The 16,925-nt window shown below is 44.3% G+C and overlaps 1 protein-coding gene across 1 annotated transcript in view; it reads right to left on the bottom strand.

The window, feature by feature from the left end:
- Positions 1–460: 460 nt before the first annotated feature.
- The window catches only part of Lrrc52 (leucine rich repeat containing 52), a 19,098-nt gene continuing 2,633 nt past the window's right edge, over positions 461–16,925 (bottom strand). Inside the window, exon 2 of the mRNA XM_059281101.1 lies at positions 461–911. Coding sequence (XP_059137084.1) covers positions 592–911 — 320 coding nt within the window. The 3' untranslated portion in view covers positions 461–591. The remainder of the gene's footprint in view (positions 912–16,925) is intronic.

Genomic DNA, 16,925 nt, shown 5'->3' with positions numbered 1-16,925 from the left:
TGTACCTCATACTTCTGTTTGGCCAAGGCATTGTAACATAGTAATTATATCTAACTATATTAGATGATAAACCTTTAATTATGTTGCTAAGTGTTTGCCAACAGTGGTTGAATGTGCCCAGTCCTCAGGTTCTCACCGGTAGACTACACTAATATCATCTGATCATTGAGATAATTATGAGATGGCATGTGAAGAAAACTCATGACCACACAGTACTTTTGACTTCTCTGCAGACTGTTTGCTCTTTAAGAAAGATTTTTAACTTCGTGGGTTTTTCATCTCTCTCCAGCGTTTACTTTTGAGACACTGTAAGTAAATACAAGTCCACTTGCTTTTAGGGTGGGCTTCCTTGGCATTTAGAGGAATCCAACAATTTTTCTGGACTTCGTTTTACTCCATCCTGCTGAGCTTAAGGAAGTGTGTGTGGACTGGTGGAGCAGGAAGGGACCAGCCTCAGAAATGACCACCAAATATTTTATTTATTTTACTGGGAGGCTTCAATCTCCAAGACAGTGGTGGTGAGATGGGAGGGTGTGTGAGAAAGCAGGGAGCCAGAGCAGGGAAGGCACAATTGGTAGTGCTCTCTGGCAGCTAGATCAGCTGAGGGAATCGATTCTGGCTGAAGTAAGTGTTGCCTCGAAAAATCTGGCCGGCGACCCTACTCCCGGACTCGTCTTCGGTATCATCCCCGGCCGACTTCCGGTGAGCGTTCTGGTACAGCACAGCACACACACCTGTGAGCCAGGCGGCCACAGTGCCGGCAGCGAAGATGCAGAAGCCGATGAGCAGGAGGAAGATGTAGTCCTGCTGGTCCAGGTGTGTGATGCACTTGTACTGGAGTGGGTTCCCCACCTTTGCGATGGGCCACCCTTTCAGCTCAGCGGGCTCCGTGCACGTGGCACTCTGACCGTCTGTGAAGAGAAATGCAGCAGGCGGTGTGCTGAAGTGGCAGGCTCCCCGGGGTCCTCAGCCAAAGGGAAAGGTGTCTGGAGCTCACGGCCCAAAGTGTGGCCTACAGGCCAACGGCTCGGGTGTCGTCTAGACTTTGTTAGAAATGCAGAGTCTCAGGCCCACACCAGCCTGTCTGAGTTATCTGCTCCTCAACAGGAGCCCCATGGTGTGTGGTGGTATACTAAAATCTGAAAAGTGCTGTGCCCGGGGCTGTGTCTTATTCCCAGGGTTAGCCGCATTCGGACCATGACAATGGCCTTTGCTTAAGACCCTCTTTAAGGGAAGGAGAGACTCCAACAGAAGGTTGGAAACTTAAGCATGGAATGTTGGAACTTTTGCACTAAGGTTTACCAGCTTCCCCCTTTCTCTCTCTTCTTCAGTCTACCTTTCTCCATCTCTTGGTCCCCTTCTCTGGACTAGTTCCTGAGCCCGCTCAGGCACTACTTTATGGTTTGAATGTTAATTGTCTGCCTAAAAGACACATATTTTGAAACCTTGGTTCCCAGCTGCTGTGCTGTTGAGTGACTGGATCATGAGGGGTTAACCTTGTGAGAGGACTCATTAATCATCAATGACTTCACAGCAGAGGGCTGTTAGTAGGTGGGGCTTAGTTGGAGGAGGTAGGTCATTGAGGTGTGACTTTGAAGGTTGTGTCTTTCCCCTGGACCCTTGCTCACTGTCTGCTCCCTGGCTACTGTGGGTGAACACCTTTGTTCCACTCTGTGATCTCTGCCTTGATATTCTGTTTGAATACAAGCTCACAGCAATGGGATCAAGCCACTGTAGGCTAAAAGCTCTGAAATAATGAGTCAGAGTCAATCTCCATACCTTTACAACTGTTTCTCTCAGGGATTTGGCCACATTGATGAAAAGCCAATTAACAGAGACCATTAATATTGCCCAAGAGAATCAGAAACCATTTACTTCAACTTTAGGGAGGGTCAAGATCCCTGGGAAGGTCTCTGGTATGTTCTTTGTATGGAAGTCTGGGAAACTCAGTGTAAGGACTTTGCCAGTAGGTGAAGCAGTTCTACTTCTTAGCAATGGTATTGGCACTCACCAGTTGGTTGCATGAATGACTTGAATATTCAGTCCCTTTTAGCAGCTGATGCAGCTCCCTGGATGCTTCTCTGCATGCCTCCCCATATCTAGTACCATGTACTTCAGTATATAGCAGAAGGAAAAGAGGGCTCAAGCTATACAGAACAGGGATCCCATCCAAATCATCACCTGCTAGTCATGCAGACTTTGCAGGACACCTCATTCCCCATCTCACAGGCCCAGACCATGATGTCTGTTCTCAGGGTAGTTACCAGGATTGGCAGGCATGGATGAGAAGACAGGCCACTGAGCCAGGTATGTACAATACTTGGAACTCTAGCCTCAGCTCTGTCTTTCTAGCTCTATGTACTCTACCGTGCTGATGCCGAGGTGTATGCTGAGGCACCCAAGTAAACGTACCCAGCATATTTATGATGAATAAATAAGCTCCAGCTCAGAGTCAAGACCAGGGTTTGCAATGACACAGTTAATCATAATTGCAACTACTATTTTCTAAGCTTTTAGTATAGGCTGACCTATACATTTTATCTCGTGTAATGCTTGCAACCATCTTGATGCTTATAATATTTTTTTTTTATCTTTAGTTTATAAACAAGGAAATGGAGACTTAGGAAGTTTCATGATTTGGAGGTTCTAGATAACTCAAAGGATCTAGCCAGGAGACTATAGACAGAAAACCAGGACTGAGCTGTTCCAGGCAGTGTAGAGACATGGGAACTATAACCAGAAGACTTAACAGAGAAGATTCTTCTAACTATAGAGTAGGAGCTGTGCAACTCTGTGGTAGCATCCATGTCCTTGGTGACAAGGAAGTTAGGGAAGTAGGGTTGGCCAGGAGATCCTAACAAGCTGGCTAGGAGATCCTAACAGAAGCTGGAGGCAGGAGAGTTCTCGAGGAGTTGGCTGGAAGGATGCCAGGTGGCTCTGGGGGCCTGGAAAGAAGAGTTGAAGGGTAGGAAAGTTACAACTGGGGTGTCAGCGGGTCATGGTGCTACAGATGAGCTGTTGGAGGAGGTTATAAACCCAGGAGAACAAAGACTGTACCATGTTCATTGCTTGCAGTGATCACTGAGGACAGGAGAGAGCGTGGCCAGGTATCCCTGGGGGCCACCCTGCTCCAATTGATGTTGTTCATGTAGAGGGAAAGGGGCTGTGGCCATGGAGGGGCTGAAAGACAGTCGTGTCTTGGCCTAACTGAAGGCTTCCTGGGCTCTGCGTGAGAGTTCAAGAGTGGAGCTAGGAGGAAGCTGCTGAAACTTCCAGGATTCCATCCAGACAGGATTCCCAGGTCACCTGCTCAAACTGCCAGAAAGAGACAGGTTTGAAAAAGGAAAACGTGGGATTCTGAGGGTCGGAGCTGTGTCTAGGGGTTTATCTCATTCTATTTTTAAAAAGATTTGGCTTTCAAATTGGGGCTTGGGCGGCAGAGATGAGACTAAACATTAAACACACACTTCCCCATTTCAGAGCATTAACTTTGAAAGGAGCAATTAGGCAGTGATTTTAATGCATTGTTAGGCTGCTGTGCGAGTGAGGGATGTGGGTGGTTCTGTGAGGAGGGAGGCTGGGCTTTTCCACAGCCCCTTATCTCCCTTCCCCCATCACATCACTGTCAAGGCTGAACTTCTCTCTCACTCCCTGCTCTGTGCTTTCAAGTTCACCAGCTACGGTCCAGGTCACACGCAAACGCCAGACTGCTTCCCCCAGGTTTAGCTTTTTCTAGACTCACATGATTTAAAATGTTCCTGTGATCCCCATTGTGGGCCTCAGTATAAAACCCCCAGCGCCTGTCCTGGCTCCTCTCAGCACCTGCCCCCTTCATTCTTTCTTCCTGGCTGCACTCCTGGTGGCTCCCTTATTCTGCAGTCTGAATGTCTTAAGTTTGATCACATCTTGCCCTGGCTCTCATCTGTAGCAAGCTGTGTCACACAACTCATTGCATCCACAGCCTCTTTCTTCAGTCTTTGCCTGATCAAGCTCTTCCCATTCCATAAGAACTAACCTTAAAGTGTCTCTGCTCCTATGAGACCTCCCCTGGCCATCGGTCCTCACAGGTCATAGGACATGCTGATGTTCCCTCCTGATCTCATCCACAGCCTTGCCCGGTATCATTATAGTGCACATGCCACAGTCTACCTGTATGTGATGCTTGTTTCCATGACTGCCTTTTCTATTCTACCAGAGGGAGTTTTAGCTCTTGAAGGTGTAAAGTATATCTGATCATGATTTTATTAATAAGAACTATTAGTCACTGCTATTTGTAAGTATTTGGAGATTTTTTAGTAAGTTTTAAAGACAATTGGATTCTAGTTAAATTGTTAAAGACAATTGGATTCTAGTTTAATTCTACTGTGGTTAGAAACATGTTCTGTCATTTTGAAAATCCTTAGAAATTTCCATTATGGCCTAGCATCAGGCCAATTTTAGTAAATTTTCTTTGTTCTGAAAAGTACATATTTTACTTAGATTGTGGTATTATAGAGATCTACACCTTGCTGACTTTTTCTTTTCTTTTCTTTTCTTTTTTTTTTTTGGTTTTTCGAGACAGGGTTTCTCTGTGTAGCTTTGCGCCTGTCCTGGAACTCACCCTGTAGACCAGGTTGGCCTCGAACTCACAGAGATCCACCTGCCTCTGCCTTCCGAGTGCTGGGACCAAAGGCATGCTCCACCACTGCCCTGCTTACCTTGCTGACTTTTAAATTTAATTTAAATTTTATCTTTGCTTGCGTGTGTGTGTGTGTGTGTGTGTGTGTGTGTGTGTGTGTGTGTGTGAAGGTAGAGGTCTTAGTCTCCCCCTTATATATTTTGAGATAGTCTCTCACTGAACCTGGAGCTCACTGTTTCATCTGGGATGGTCTGCCAACAAGCCTCAGGAATTCACTTGTCTCCACCCCTCCAGTACTGGGTTATAGAAATGGATGGCCATGTCTGGCTTTTAACATGGCTGCTGGGGATCCAATCTCAGGTCCTCATCCCTGAATAGTAAGCCCTTTATCCTCCAAGTCATCTCCCCAGTCTCTTTTGCTTATTTCTTGTTTTGTTTGGTTTTGGTTTTTTCGAGACAGTGTTTCTCTGTGTAGCTTTGGAGCCTATCCTGGAACTCCCTCTGTAGCCCAGGCTGGCTCCAAACTCAGAGATCCTGCCGGCCTCTGCCTCCCCAGTGCTGGGATTAAAGGTGTGCGCCACCACCGCCCGGCAATTTACTTCTTAATCTATAAATATAGATTGCCCCTGAGTTCTTGTTAGTCTATTGGTTGTCTATTTGTTCCTGTGGGAAGGAATTTTACCTTTTATAGATACATTCTTAACTCAAAACCCTCATATGAAAGTCAGCATTCCATTGAGATCTGTCATGCTTTAACCTATGTTGTTAAAAAGATGCAGAGAAAGCTCTAACTGTTGCCTTGCAGTTGGTGACCAACAGCTCTTTCTGTCGTAAAGCTCCTTGCCGTAAAGAGCACCTTCGCCTTAGTGTGGCTGGACTGAATTCCTTTTAGCTAGTGTTTGCATTGCTTATCTTTCCCATTCTTTTAGTGTTTCAGTTTTCCCATGTTCAAGGGATATTTTTGTGTGCAACCTATAGCTGGGATTTTTTTTCCCCACCCAAGCTAGTAAAACTTTGTCAGTCCGTTGACATTTTGTATCTAGTAACTTACTTGTTTCCCATTATTTCATTTATTTTACGTCCTATTTCTTCACTTTTTTGCCTTCTTGTTTATTATTTGAATCCATTTTCTTAGCTTGTTAGTAATATATTATTTTTCTAGTCCAATTTGGTGATTCAGAGATTACATACCTGTGTACTAATAGTGGGGTATTTGATGTGTGCCAGATATCACATGAAGTATTTATAGAATTTAGCTGTAAAACCTACTCTGAACCAGTTTGGAGGGCAGTTTTAAATACTGCAAGACTAGGGAATGAATAAACTGTATATCTATTCTTCCTCTTACTAGGCTACCACATGCTATGCTCTGACCAACTCCAGGGGCTCCATTCACATTATAGATGTGTACCTAGGCCCTGATATCCCTTCTTTCAGTACTGCTCCAGTGAGCCCAGAGCATCTGTCCCAGTTAAAACTCCCAGGCACAATTACAGATGCTATTAATGTTTAACTACTTGCAAATGGTTCCTAAGGCAACATAAACTATCACCTTGTTTATTTCTACACACAGCATCTTAATCACAGGCAGTAAACATGTCTTCCAGAACCAGGTGTATGCAGAAACCAGGGAGTCTGTGCTTAGAACCATACATTAGTTGTAAAAGGCTATGAGGCTTCCCTTTGAACTCAGGGTTCCTTCTAAGAGGACCCTTTCCTGCAGAAAAGCTCATAGTTCTGGCCAGGGGCCATACTCCAGATGTCCAGGCATTTGGTACAGAAGGAAGCAGCCCCCTCCCCGCCCCCGCCGCCGCCGCCCCATACAGGCTATGTCCTACTGTGTGTTCAGTGAACTCTCTGGGATTTGGTGGAGGGTGAGCCTCAAAGAGGTGGCAGGGTATTTGGAGAGGATGGAATTTGAGGATACCCCTTCAGTGACCTCTCCAAACATCAATTTTTCTTTCTTTTTTTTCCCCCTTTCCTTTCCTCCCTTCCAGTCTTTTTCCTTTCCTCTCTGCAGTAGTTAGGATTCAATGTAGGGACTAGTGCCTAGTAGGTTACATTTATCACTGATCGAGATTCCTAGCCTTTAAAATGGTTTGAAATAGAGGCTCAGTAGCTTTCCCAGGCTGTGAACTCATTCTGTCTGTAGTCCAGGCAGGTTTTGAACTTGGGATCCTCCCACCGCAGCCTTCCAAGGAACTGGAATTATAGATGAGCCCCACCAGGTCGGGCTCAAACTCCAATTTTTGTTGGCTTACATGTTTTGCTAAGAACATCTTGGCCCTCTTAGTCTCCACGTCCTTGGCCTATTGTTTGGAACAGGTTCCCTCGGTGAAACATGGAGAAAACACTATGCCATCCTTCTGTGCAATGGATGAATTTCCTGAGGAGATGGTTCCCTAGACAGGAATCTATCTGAGGAGCTTAGCAGGCCAACACCAAAGCCGATTGGCGGGCAAGGCCTTCACCATGGTTTCATTTTTTACTTTTGACTCGGGCTCTACTTTTGCCTACCAGGAGCTACATTTCTTTTTCACCCAGCTGTCTTCCTGTGATGTCCTAAGTCAGGGTTCACCAAACTACAACCTGCTTGTTTTTATAATTTTTTGGGGGGGGGGCATAAAATCACTCTGTGCTGGATAGTTTTATGTCAACGTGACACAAGCTAGTGTCATTTTGGAAAAGGGAACCTTGGTTGAGAAAATGATCTCATCAGATTGGCCTGCAGGGAAACCTGTGGTATATCCTCATGAATAATAATCAATTTATAAAATTTCGGGAGTGAAGGGCACTACTGCTCACCAGTGGACCAGGAAGAAACAGGGACTCTCCTTGCTCACAGGGTATAAGCAAACACTGTGGGTCCCACCTTCGCTATTATGTGCCTTGATTCTTAGTGTTCTTACCATGTGCAGTGTTACCCTGGTCTGACTCACCATCCTCCCCCACTCACCCCACTTTCCTGACAGTCTTTCCTCCATACAGCAGTGGGAGCCAACTGTCAATCACAAAGCATGTTACTACTCTGCCAAAACCCCTTCCAGGCCTCCTTGTCACATTAGAACAAAACCCAACACTTCCGTGCTTATTTGCTCTGTGGTCTGGCTTCTGTCTGGTTTCTTTCGTCTCTCTCCTTTCCCTTGCTTTACCCTTCCCCAACTAGTCTCACTTTCGGGTATGTCAAACGCTCTGCTCATCCCCTTGTCTGGAAAGGCCCTCCTTTCCCTCACTTCACATTTCCATGCCTTGCTCCTCACTTCATCCAGTTCTCTGCTCAGAAGCCACTAGCTGGAGACCTCCTGATCAGAAGCATCTACCCGGCCATGATGACGTAAGGGCCAGGCACACTCCTCCCCCGAGAGCAGTTGTTGCCGGTGACATGACGTATGTTTGCTTACAGCCTTCCTCTCACCTGAGAATGTCAACTCCACACAGTATGTCTCTTCCACGGTGGTCTGCCCAGTGCCTGGCCCAGACCCTAGCACTGGGCAGGCGTTCAGGCTCCAAGCTGCGCTTCTTACAAGAAAATAAATAATAATTGGTTTGCCTCGAATATGACTTCAGTTCCACTCTTGGTAGACTTCAGCTGCTGCTGCTGCTGCTATATGTTATATGTTGTTATATGGTATTGGGGATCAAACTCAGGGTCTCATATCTACTCGGCAAATATCCTACTACCAAGTAATAGACTGAACCATGAAACACTTGCTGTTTTGTTCTTGAGACAGGGTCTCACTGTGTAGCTCTGATTGACCTGGACCTTGATGTAGACCAGACTAGCCTCAAACTCACAGAGAAACTTTTGCCCCTGCCTGTCTCCTGAGTGCATGGACAGAACTGCCTGGTTTTGAAATGTTGCATCTTTCATTTAAAAACTATTTGACTGGGCTGAGAAAAAAGAATCTCTTTCAACCCAGGCTATCATGGTAAAACTACTGGCTAATCATATAAACAAACTTCAGAACATAGTCTAATTAACAGCTACTAGACTCCATCCAGAGTCTAAGACTAGCAACATCTACAAGGTCAAAGTAACAACTCCAACAGGCACTAAATCTCACACATAGTCCAGATTAGTAGCTAAAAAAGATGAAGTCAGAGATGTACAGAGGGAGGCTTCAGCCACCTCTTACTGGGTGGGCAGTGTGTGATCATCTCCCTGGTTGGGCCATAAGAACATGCAGGGTGTCACCCCTGATTGACTTGGCCTCCCATATGCTCAGAGAATTAACCAGTCTCAACAGAAATCAGCCCGCCTTTGTCCAGTCTCTGTCATTGTTTAACCCCTGTCCCCCCCAAGCAGCTTAGTGGCTGCCCATGCAGGTCCCCCACTGTCTCTGGAAGCTGCCCTGACTACTTTCTTCCTGCAATAAATCTTTGGTGTTGGAAGTTCCCTTGGAGTTCTTTAATTTCTCATTTCTCCTTAATACAGTTTGCTTTTGCTTTATCCTCCCATGAGCTCACATATTTAACCACCGTGAGCACTAGCCACTGTCCCAGGTTGACTTCTAGTGACCATTGAGTGTCTGGCACCTTCAATTCCTGGGTCACACCTATCTGAATCCCAGATCCCCATTGCTCTGGAAAGAACTTCATTACTACCATGATGTGTTGCCTGATCACAGGTGTAAAACAATGGGGCCAATTGATTCTGCACTCAATCCTCCCAAACTCTGAGCCAACAGTCACGTTTTCATGGTAAGTCAGAAATGTCAGGTATTTTATTATGGTGATGGGAAGATGACTGGGCAAGTGTGTAGCTCAATGTATTTCCCACAATTGTCTAAGCTAAACCTTAGGAGTTACCCTTCACTTTTCCTTTTATTTTCCCAATTTCATTCATTCATTTGATGCAATATTTATTGGGCATTTTCTCTTTGACAGACTTAGTGCCATTTTCTAAAGGTGCAGGCATACTGTCATAGTTCTCCCAGTATATTAAGAAAGAGGTTAAATTAATACAAATTTATTACCTACAGTTTTGCCAGAGAGGAAATCTAAGGAACCACGAGAAGGCCAGTTCAATCCTAAGTCCTTTTGTTTCTACCTTCCAAATTCTTCTGTCCTACTTCTCTACACTTCCATTCCTACTGCTGCTGTAGGCCACTATTCTCGACCTCCTGTTGGTCTACAGGAGCTTAATTCCTAACTCTCTCTCTCTCTCCAGACTTGCCTGCCTTTCAGGGCTTCACGTGATACATAGGATGACCCTCAGACAATTTTTCAGGGTCATTTAGGATAGACCCTTGTCTCACTTTCTAGTTGCATCAATCATGTTGCATTCCTCAAGGATAAGGTGCTCTTTATCTGTATAGATGAGACAGTGAACTAAAGAACCACTGTCTCAGGCCTTATACTGATGCTTTCTAGAAGCCTGAGTTTGCTGGGTGGTTTGGGAAGCCACATGGAGAACTCTGGTGCTTCACCGATTGAAAGACCTTTAGACAACTTACTCTCAGGAATGCCCTTTGGGTTGAGTAAGGGAGCCTGTCAGAATCACTAGTTAACCACTCTTTTGGGGATGGTTTAGTCACTTCCATTTCTGCCCCTTCGCTGTCCTCAGAAAGATGATCATCTAGCATCAAGGCCAGGGAGTATTTTATAAGATATGACAGCCAGGCTGGCAGAGCAGTTGACAATGTTTGAACCACCTACTGCATAGAAATTAATTCACCTTTTCTCTCAACTCTTCTCCCCACCTGCCTGTAGTCTTTATTTCAATTTCTCTGGTGAAGGAACTTGGAGCTGAGTTAACATTTATAGTGAAATGGTCAAAGACCTGAATTCATTCTGGAAATCTAAGTTTTGGCACAGCTGAGGGTGACTTTGTACTTGGTGTGTTGAAATGGGGCCCATTATCCTATTACAGCTGCCTGGATACAGGATAAAATAGCCTCAGAATGGAACTAAGATGTTCTCTGCTCAAATGCTCTGAAAATGACTTGGACCTGAAGCAGCACATGACCCAACCCATCTGCTCCCTGCAGATGTCTCTCAGTTGCTTTGTGTACTCACCTCTGTGGCACCTTTGCCTAGATTCCTCCTTGACTTTTGGGCCCCACCACTGGGGCTCAATTAGAACTACCCATGGACTACAATTTAAGAGGTGACACAAGGGGACCCTCTGTCCTAAAACTGCTCCATTCCTATCTCTGAATTCTTAATTTCTGATTGTTTCCTGTCAAACTCAAATATCCCATGAGGGAAACATTTCAAAACATTATTACCCATTAGCATCTCAGTGCAAATTAATTTGTTCTCTACTTGGAACAGCCCCAGAAGCTTTAGAACACAGGATATTGCCATAGGCTCTCTGAGAAGTGGCCGAAGGACACTTGTATTGGCAGTTCAATGACTCAGAATCACAGCATGTGAGATTTTTGAGCTCATTAGAGTTTAAGGATCTCTGTTTGGATGTGTCAGGCCTGGGAAGAAAGACTGGGACACTGACTCCCTAGTGGTGGAGGACAAGTTGATGAAGCTTAATACAGGCAGTAGAAAAATGCCCGAGTTACAGGCTTCCTGCTTCTTAATTTCCCTTCCTAACTGTGGTTGTAGCCATCTCTACTAGGAATACCTCCTTCTCCACTTTTACCCATCATGCACTTGTTTACCTGAGATCCTGTCTATTGAGCATTGCTCTCTTCTTCTATCATGGATGTCTTGTTTTCCTATTTATATATGAAGCCTGCAGATACAAGAGATCTTGGAGAATTTCAAGTTCTATTCCCCAACTTTAAAGACAAGAAAAGTGAGACTCAGAGTGAGGGAGCAGCTCTCCTAAGGCCACACAGCAGGGTGCTGCCACCAGGGCAGGGCTTTCTGGCTTTCCACTCTGTTTTACATCTGTTCTATCCCTACATGTTCTGATTAGGCAGGAATTAGGACTTCTTTGTCTGTGACACAACAATCTTCATATATTTTGTATGCATAAGAATATAATAAATGTTCTAGAGTCAAATAGGCTGATGTGCCAAATAACATACACTGTTTTTGTATAAAAATGGAGAATAACCTGGAACTTGGATGTCAGGATATGTCCATGCTGGGCCAAACCAGACCCAGCAGTCACTTACCTGTGAAGATACTTGCTATAGTCTGGATGTGAAATGTTTCCTCAAAACTCATGTTGACAGCTTGATCACCAATGTAATATTCAGATGTGGGGTCTTTGGGAACTAACTGATTCATAGGTTCTCTGACCTAATCAGTGGGTTAACCCATTGATGAATTTGTAATTTGAGGCCATTACGGTAAGTGGTAGAAACTGAAAAGTGGGGTCTCATTATAGGAAGAAGTAGCTCACTTTGTAGTGAGTCCTTCCTCCCGTATCTCTTCGCCATAAAGCCTAGAAACTGTGGAGCCAGCCAACTGTGGACTTAAGTCTTTGAAACATAAACCCCAACAACCTTTATCTCCTTTAGGTTGTCTTCTCAGGCATCTTACCACAGCAAAAAACAAACACCAAACAAACATCAGCTCCGTCCAACACAAACTGAAACACTCCCGGATTCTAAAGCCTCTGCTTAAGGCTCCTTTGTTAAACGGCTTCCCCAGCACTGTGAAAGCCACTATCCTGGGTGGCTACTTAAATGGACAGACATTAAATAACAACTAGAAATGCAGGTCAGTGGTACTTCACATTTCAAGAGCTCGATAGCCACATACAGCTAATGGCGCTGTATTGGATATCACATATAAAGTGTTCCCAGTGCTGCAGAAACATCTGTTGGGCTGCCCTGGGGCCGACTTGGGGAGTAAGGGGGAAGCAGACATAGAGACCAGGAGCTCAGAGCTGAGTAAGTTTTGGAGAACATCCTGGGAATATTTAACCCTGTCCCACTAGGGAAAACAAATATCCTGGGAAGAATTCAACTGCCACTCTCACCTTCAGATAGCATTAATGACTGGAAAATTACAGCTTCAGCCAGGAATTAGTTCACCTATTTGCTGACCTGGGCTGAAAAGGAAGTGGAATGCATGCATCTGTTTTTAACCCTGTACTCATCAAGGCTCAGCAGGGAACCTGACATCAGGTATATCATAACATACTTCCATTTCTGCTATCTTCTGCATTTGGAAAGTGAACTGTGTAAGATGGAATACTTTCATGTATCTGGTTACAGTGTCATTGTAGGATTTTGTTTGAGTAATACTTGTATAATAATAGTCTTGCTCATTTGGGAAAGTTACAATATTCCTGTTTTGTGCAGCATTATGAGGAATTGAGGTGAGCAAAACATTTCAGTTTCCTGTACAGCCTCCCTTTCAAGGGGTCCCGAGCCCAGGATGTGACATATAGATGGGCACATCCTCATTCCTTTTCTTGAGTCCCCTTCTCCTTTCAGGACCTCTGCTCCCTTCAAGGTTTCCCACAGTTGCAGAATTCATATTAGCTAATTAGAGATCCCAGTAGTTTACCCCTTTCTTTTCTAGGAGAGCTGGTAACAGTGCAGGGATACTTGTATTATTCTCCTCAGGAAGTTAGTATTCTTGCAGGGACCTTTTCAAGGTTATGGCATTGGGGGCGTGAATATCCTATGTCTAATTTCAGCTCGGTAGTAGGCAGCAGTTGGGGAGGTATTGGAGTAAAGCTTTGCTCAGCACTTGCACATCACAAGGCTATGCCACCATACCTGCCTCTGGAAGTGGGATTTTCTTTAGGTTGAGCTTAAAGACCCAGACTTGGTGGTGTAGGCACAGGCACCTTGGTGGTGCTGGTTCACCCTGAGTCTCATAACTCACTGATAGGTAACCAAGTCTTTACTTTGACCTTCAGTTTGACTCTCCAGGGTCTGAAAGTCTGGGTTCACAATTTATCTACTATCCAACTCCTTCCAGGAGTCCCCTTGCCCCTTTCCTCCTGTATTACAATTCTGGGATTTAATGATCACCTTCCCAAGTTCTATGCACAACCCATCTATATCTCTGTAGTCCTGTTTCCTGGACAGTATTTTGTGTGTTGAGCCTTCTTGAAGTCCACTCCTTGTCCAAGGAACCACTTGGCTGACATCTTCTGTACAATATTGTGCATATCTCATATCTACCAGCTAGTTGTTTACAAAATGCTTATAAAGTGTCAAACTTAATGCTAATCACTGTTTGTAAATGTTCTTATTTCATCATTATGACAGCCCTAGGTAGGTTACTTCTATTATTGCCCATGTCTTAAAGATGAGGAAATAAAACAAAGGTCAGATATATCACCACAGAGAGATTAAATGACTTATCTGATATCTTATCGATAGTAAGTGTCGATATGCTAGGATCATAACCCAAGTCTATTTCTCTTTAGAACCTGAGCTCTTAGCACTGGGCTCTGTTGTCTGCATGGTGGCTGTCCATCACTTGTAGCCAAGAATGATATAAGTGTGTGTCTAGGCATATACTGGCTCCAGTTTTATTTAGCTCTGCTATGACCCAGACTTTGGGGCACATAACGATGGGGCTGATCTCCTAGAGTCACATGAGTCTCTGAATACAGCCCCTCTGAGCCTGGGTTAGTTATACCCATTGGCAATTGTTCGGTAATGGGAGTCACTCAAAATACATTTGAAGGGATGAACAGATGAACTAAACAGTAGCATAGAAATCTGTTACTTCACTGCTCTTTAAAAAATTTGTTTATTTTTATTTTATGGGTATGAGTGGGTTGTTTGTCTGCATGTATTGTAAGTGCACCACATGCATGAGGTGCCTGCAGAGATCAAAAGAGTGTGTCAGATCCCGCAGAACTGGAGTTACAGACAGTGGTTAGCTTTTATTGTGAGTGTGGGGAGCTAGGGACTGAACCCAGGTCTTCTGCAAGAACAAGTGATCTTACCTACTGAGACCTATTTCCAGCCCCTCACTTCTTGCTTTATCAGGGACAGGTAGACTGTCACGGCAACGCCATACTGCCCTTAATACTGCACTACAGGGACCATACTAATGCTAAAGGATAGTGTCTCCTCGAGTCAACAGAACCTATTTACAACTGGAGTCTCCTTTGCGACCAGGCTACTTTGCTTATGTCATTGAAATTCTTTCTGTGTCCTGAACTGTGGCTATCTGGGGGAGAAGTGTGGGTTCCATTCTAGAACATGTCAAGCTCCCCATTTTGACAGCAAATGTAGGATATAAGTAGGAGAGTTTGCAAATGAGAGTTCACCAAGAATGTTTGTCTATAGCAAAGGTATTTCTACCCCATAGAATAATTATAGGAGAGTCAGTGAAATAATGCCTCCTTTGCATTAAAGTCTAGCTAGAGGGTGAGAAACATCTAGTGAATTTTACTGTGTGTTCAGTTTGGTGTATGTTTGTGTGCATAAGTGGATACATGTGCATTTATGCATGTATGTATGGTATTTAGATGTAATTTATAGGCACACACACATATGGTGATACCTACCTTTGTGTTTGTGTATATGTTCATGTGTTTTTATGTGTATTTGCATACATGTATGTTCATTTTTTTTGTTTTGTTTTGTTTGTTTTTTGTTTTTCAAGACAGGGTTTCTCTGTGTAACTCTAGCTGTCCTGAAACTCACTTTCTAGACCAGGCTGGCCTTGAACTTACAGAGATCTGTCTGCCTCTGCCTCCTGAGTGCTAGCATTAAAGGTGTGTGCCACCACCTCCCGTCTCATGCTCCTGTTTGTGTGTGTACACACACATGTGTGTAAGTGAGAGGAAGATGGGGGAAGAGGAGGATGAGGAGGAAGGAAAGGATGAATATGAGATTGAATAAGACCCAAATGAGGGCTAACGCTAAAGTAGACTTCTCCTTTTAGAGTCCGGGTAGATTATGTGAAATCTGGACAGGTAAAGGAATATTACAATTACTTTTTGATAGTGCCTGTTAACAACAACAAAAAAAGATCTTTTATGAGTCCTAAGTAGTAGGCAGATATGAAGTAAAACTGGTTTAGTTATATTTAACTAACCTGACATAAGATATGATTTTCAGATTTAAAAGATAATACGGTCTCATAAAGACCTTGCTATAGTTTTCACCTAAAATGTTTCCCGAAGGCCCGTGTGTTAAAGGTTGGTTCCCTGGTCCATGTAGTTATTAGTAGGTGGAGGAACCTTTAAGAGGAGAGGACTAGTTGCAGGAACTTGTGCAGCTGTGTGCATGCCCTTGCAGGGGATATCGGGACCCCAGTCCCTTCAGCAGCCTCCTCTGCCACAGGCTCACTGTGACACATTGCTTTGCTATAGGTTCAAAAGCAGACCATGGAACCTTCAAAACTCTGAGCCCAAGTAAGTAGATTTTCTCAGGTATTTTGCCAACTGACCCTAAACTGCATAGCTCAGACCTCAACTTGAAATCAATTTTTTTTATGTTTTTTTTTTAAACATTTATTAGTGGTGTGATTTTGGTTAAGCTAGCCTATGTCCTCATCCAATGACAGAATTAAAAATATCAATTCTAGTCTCTTCCCCAGGCTAGTGGCACAGAATTTATTTAAAGTTTGGTGTGATATCCAAGCAAAGAAAATGAGACATGTGAGGAAAAACTGTCCCTGTTGCAGAGATTTATCTGGCCTTGGCCTATTCATGTTTTCTGAGATATCAGCAATGAACAGGAACAGTGGGGTCATATTTCTCCAAGAAGTAGTCGAGAAGGCTCCTCTGAGTCTCTGGGCAGCGGGGGTGGGGGTGGGAGTTGGGGGGGGAGGGGGTGAGTAGATCAGCAGTTGTGGGTCCCACTGGCTATAGAGGAAAACTGTGTCTGCCTCTTATCCGTGAGAGATTTATGAGCTTGGCAAGATCGATATGCCTTCTGCTGTCTTTGAAAACATGCAGCGAAACAGACCTGTTTTATAATCTTGTTCAATTGTGGATTGAATTGAATGAGTCAAGGAGTCCAAAGGAGTCAGCCTGAAAATTCCGAGAAGTCACAACTGTAAGAGCAGAAATTTGATTAAGGAAAATTGTATGAGGGGTGAAAACTTGGTGAATTGCATGGTAGGCTTAGGAGCTGGAATAGAAGGTAAATTGCCATGGGGTAGTCAGCTAGGGTAGGAGGTTGCCCTGGTAACCTGGTGGCCACCACTCAAGGGAAATTTGTATGTATAGCTGGATCACACAAATACATGACTTGTACAAGGTTAGGCCCATCAACGTTCTGTGGTGGGATGGAGGAGGGGCTCATAAAGTCTTACCCCTACCTGAGGAGCTTTTGGCTTCCCTGGTTAGTGGTTACCAGGGAAGGGGAAGACATTTTCTTCAGTGATGTAGCCAATGGTAAATGGCCCATGTTCCTGTATCCCTATAAATAACACCTTGCCTATGTTCATGTGAACAACTCTAACTCATCAG

This window comes from Peromyscus eremicus, chromosome 15 (assembly GCF_949786415.1).
Source record: "Peromyscus eremicus chromosome 15, PerEre_H2_v1, whole genome shotgun sequence".
NCBI lineage: Eukaryota > Metazoa > Chordata > Mammalia > Rodentia > Cricetidae > Peromyscus > Peromyscus eremicus.
This window is presented reverse-complemented; position numbering and strand designations above follow the sequence as displayed.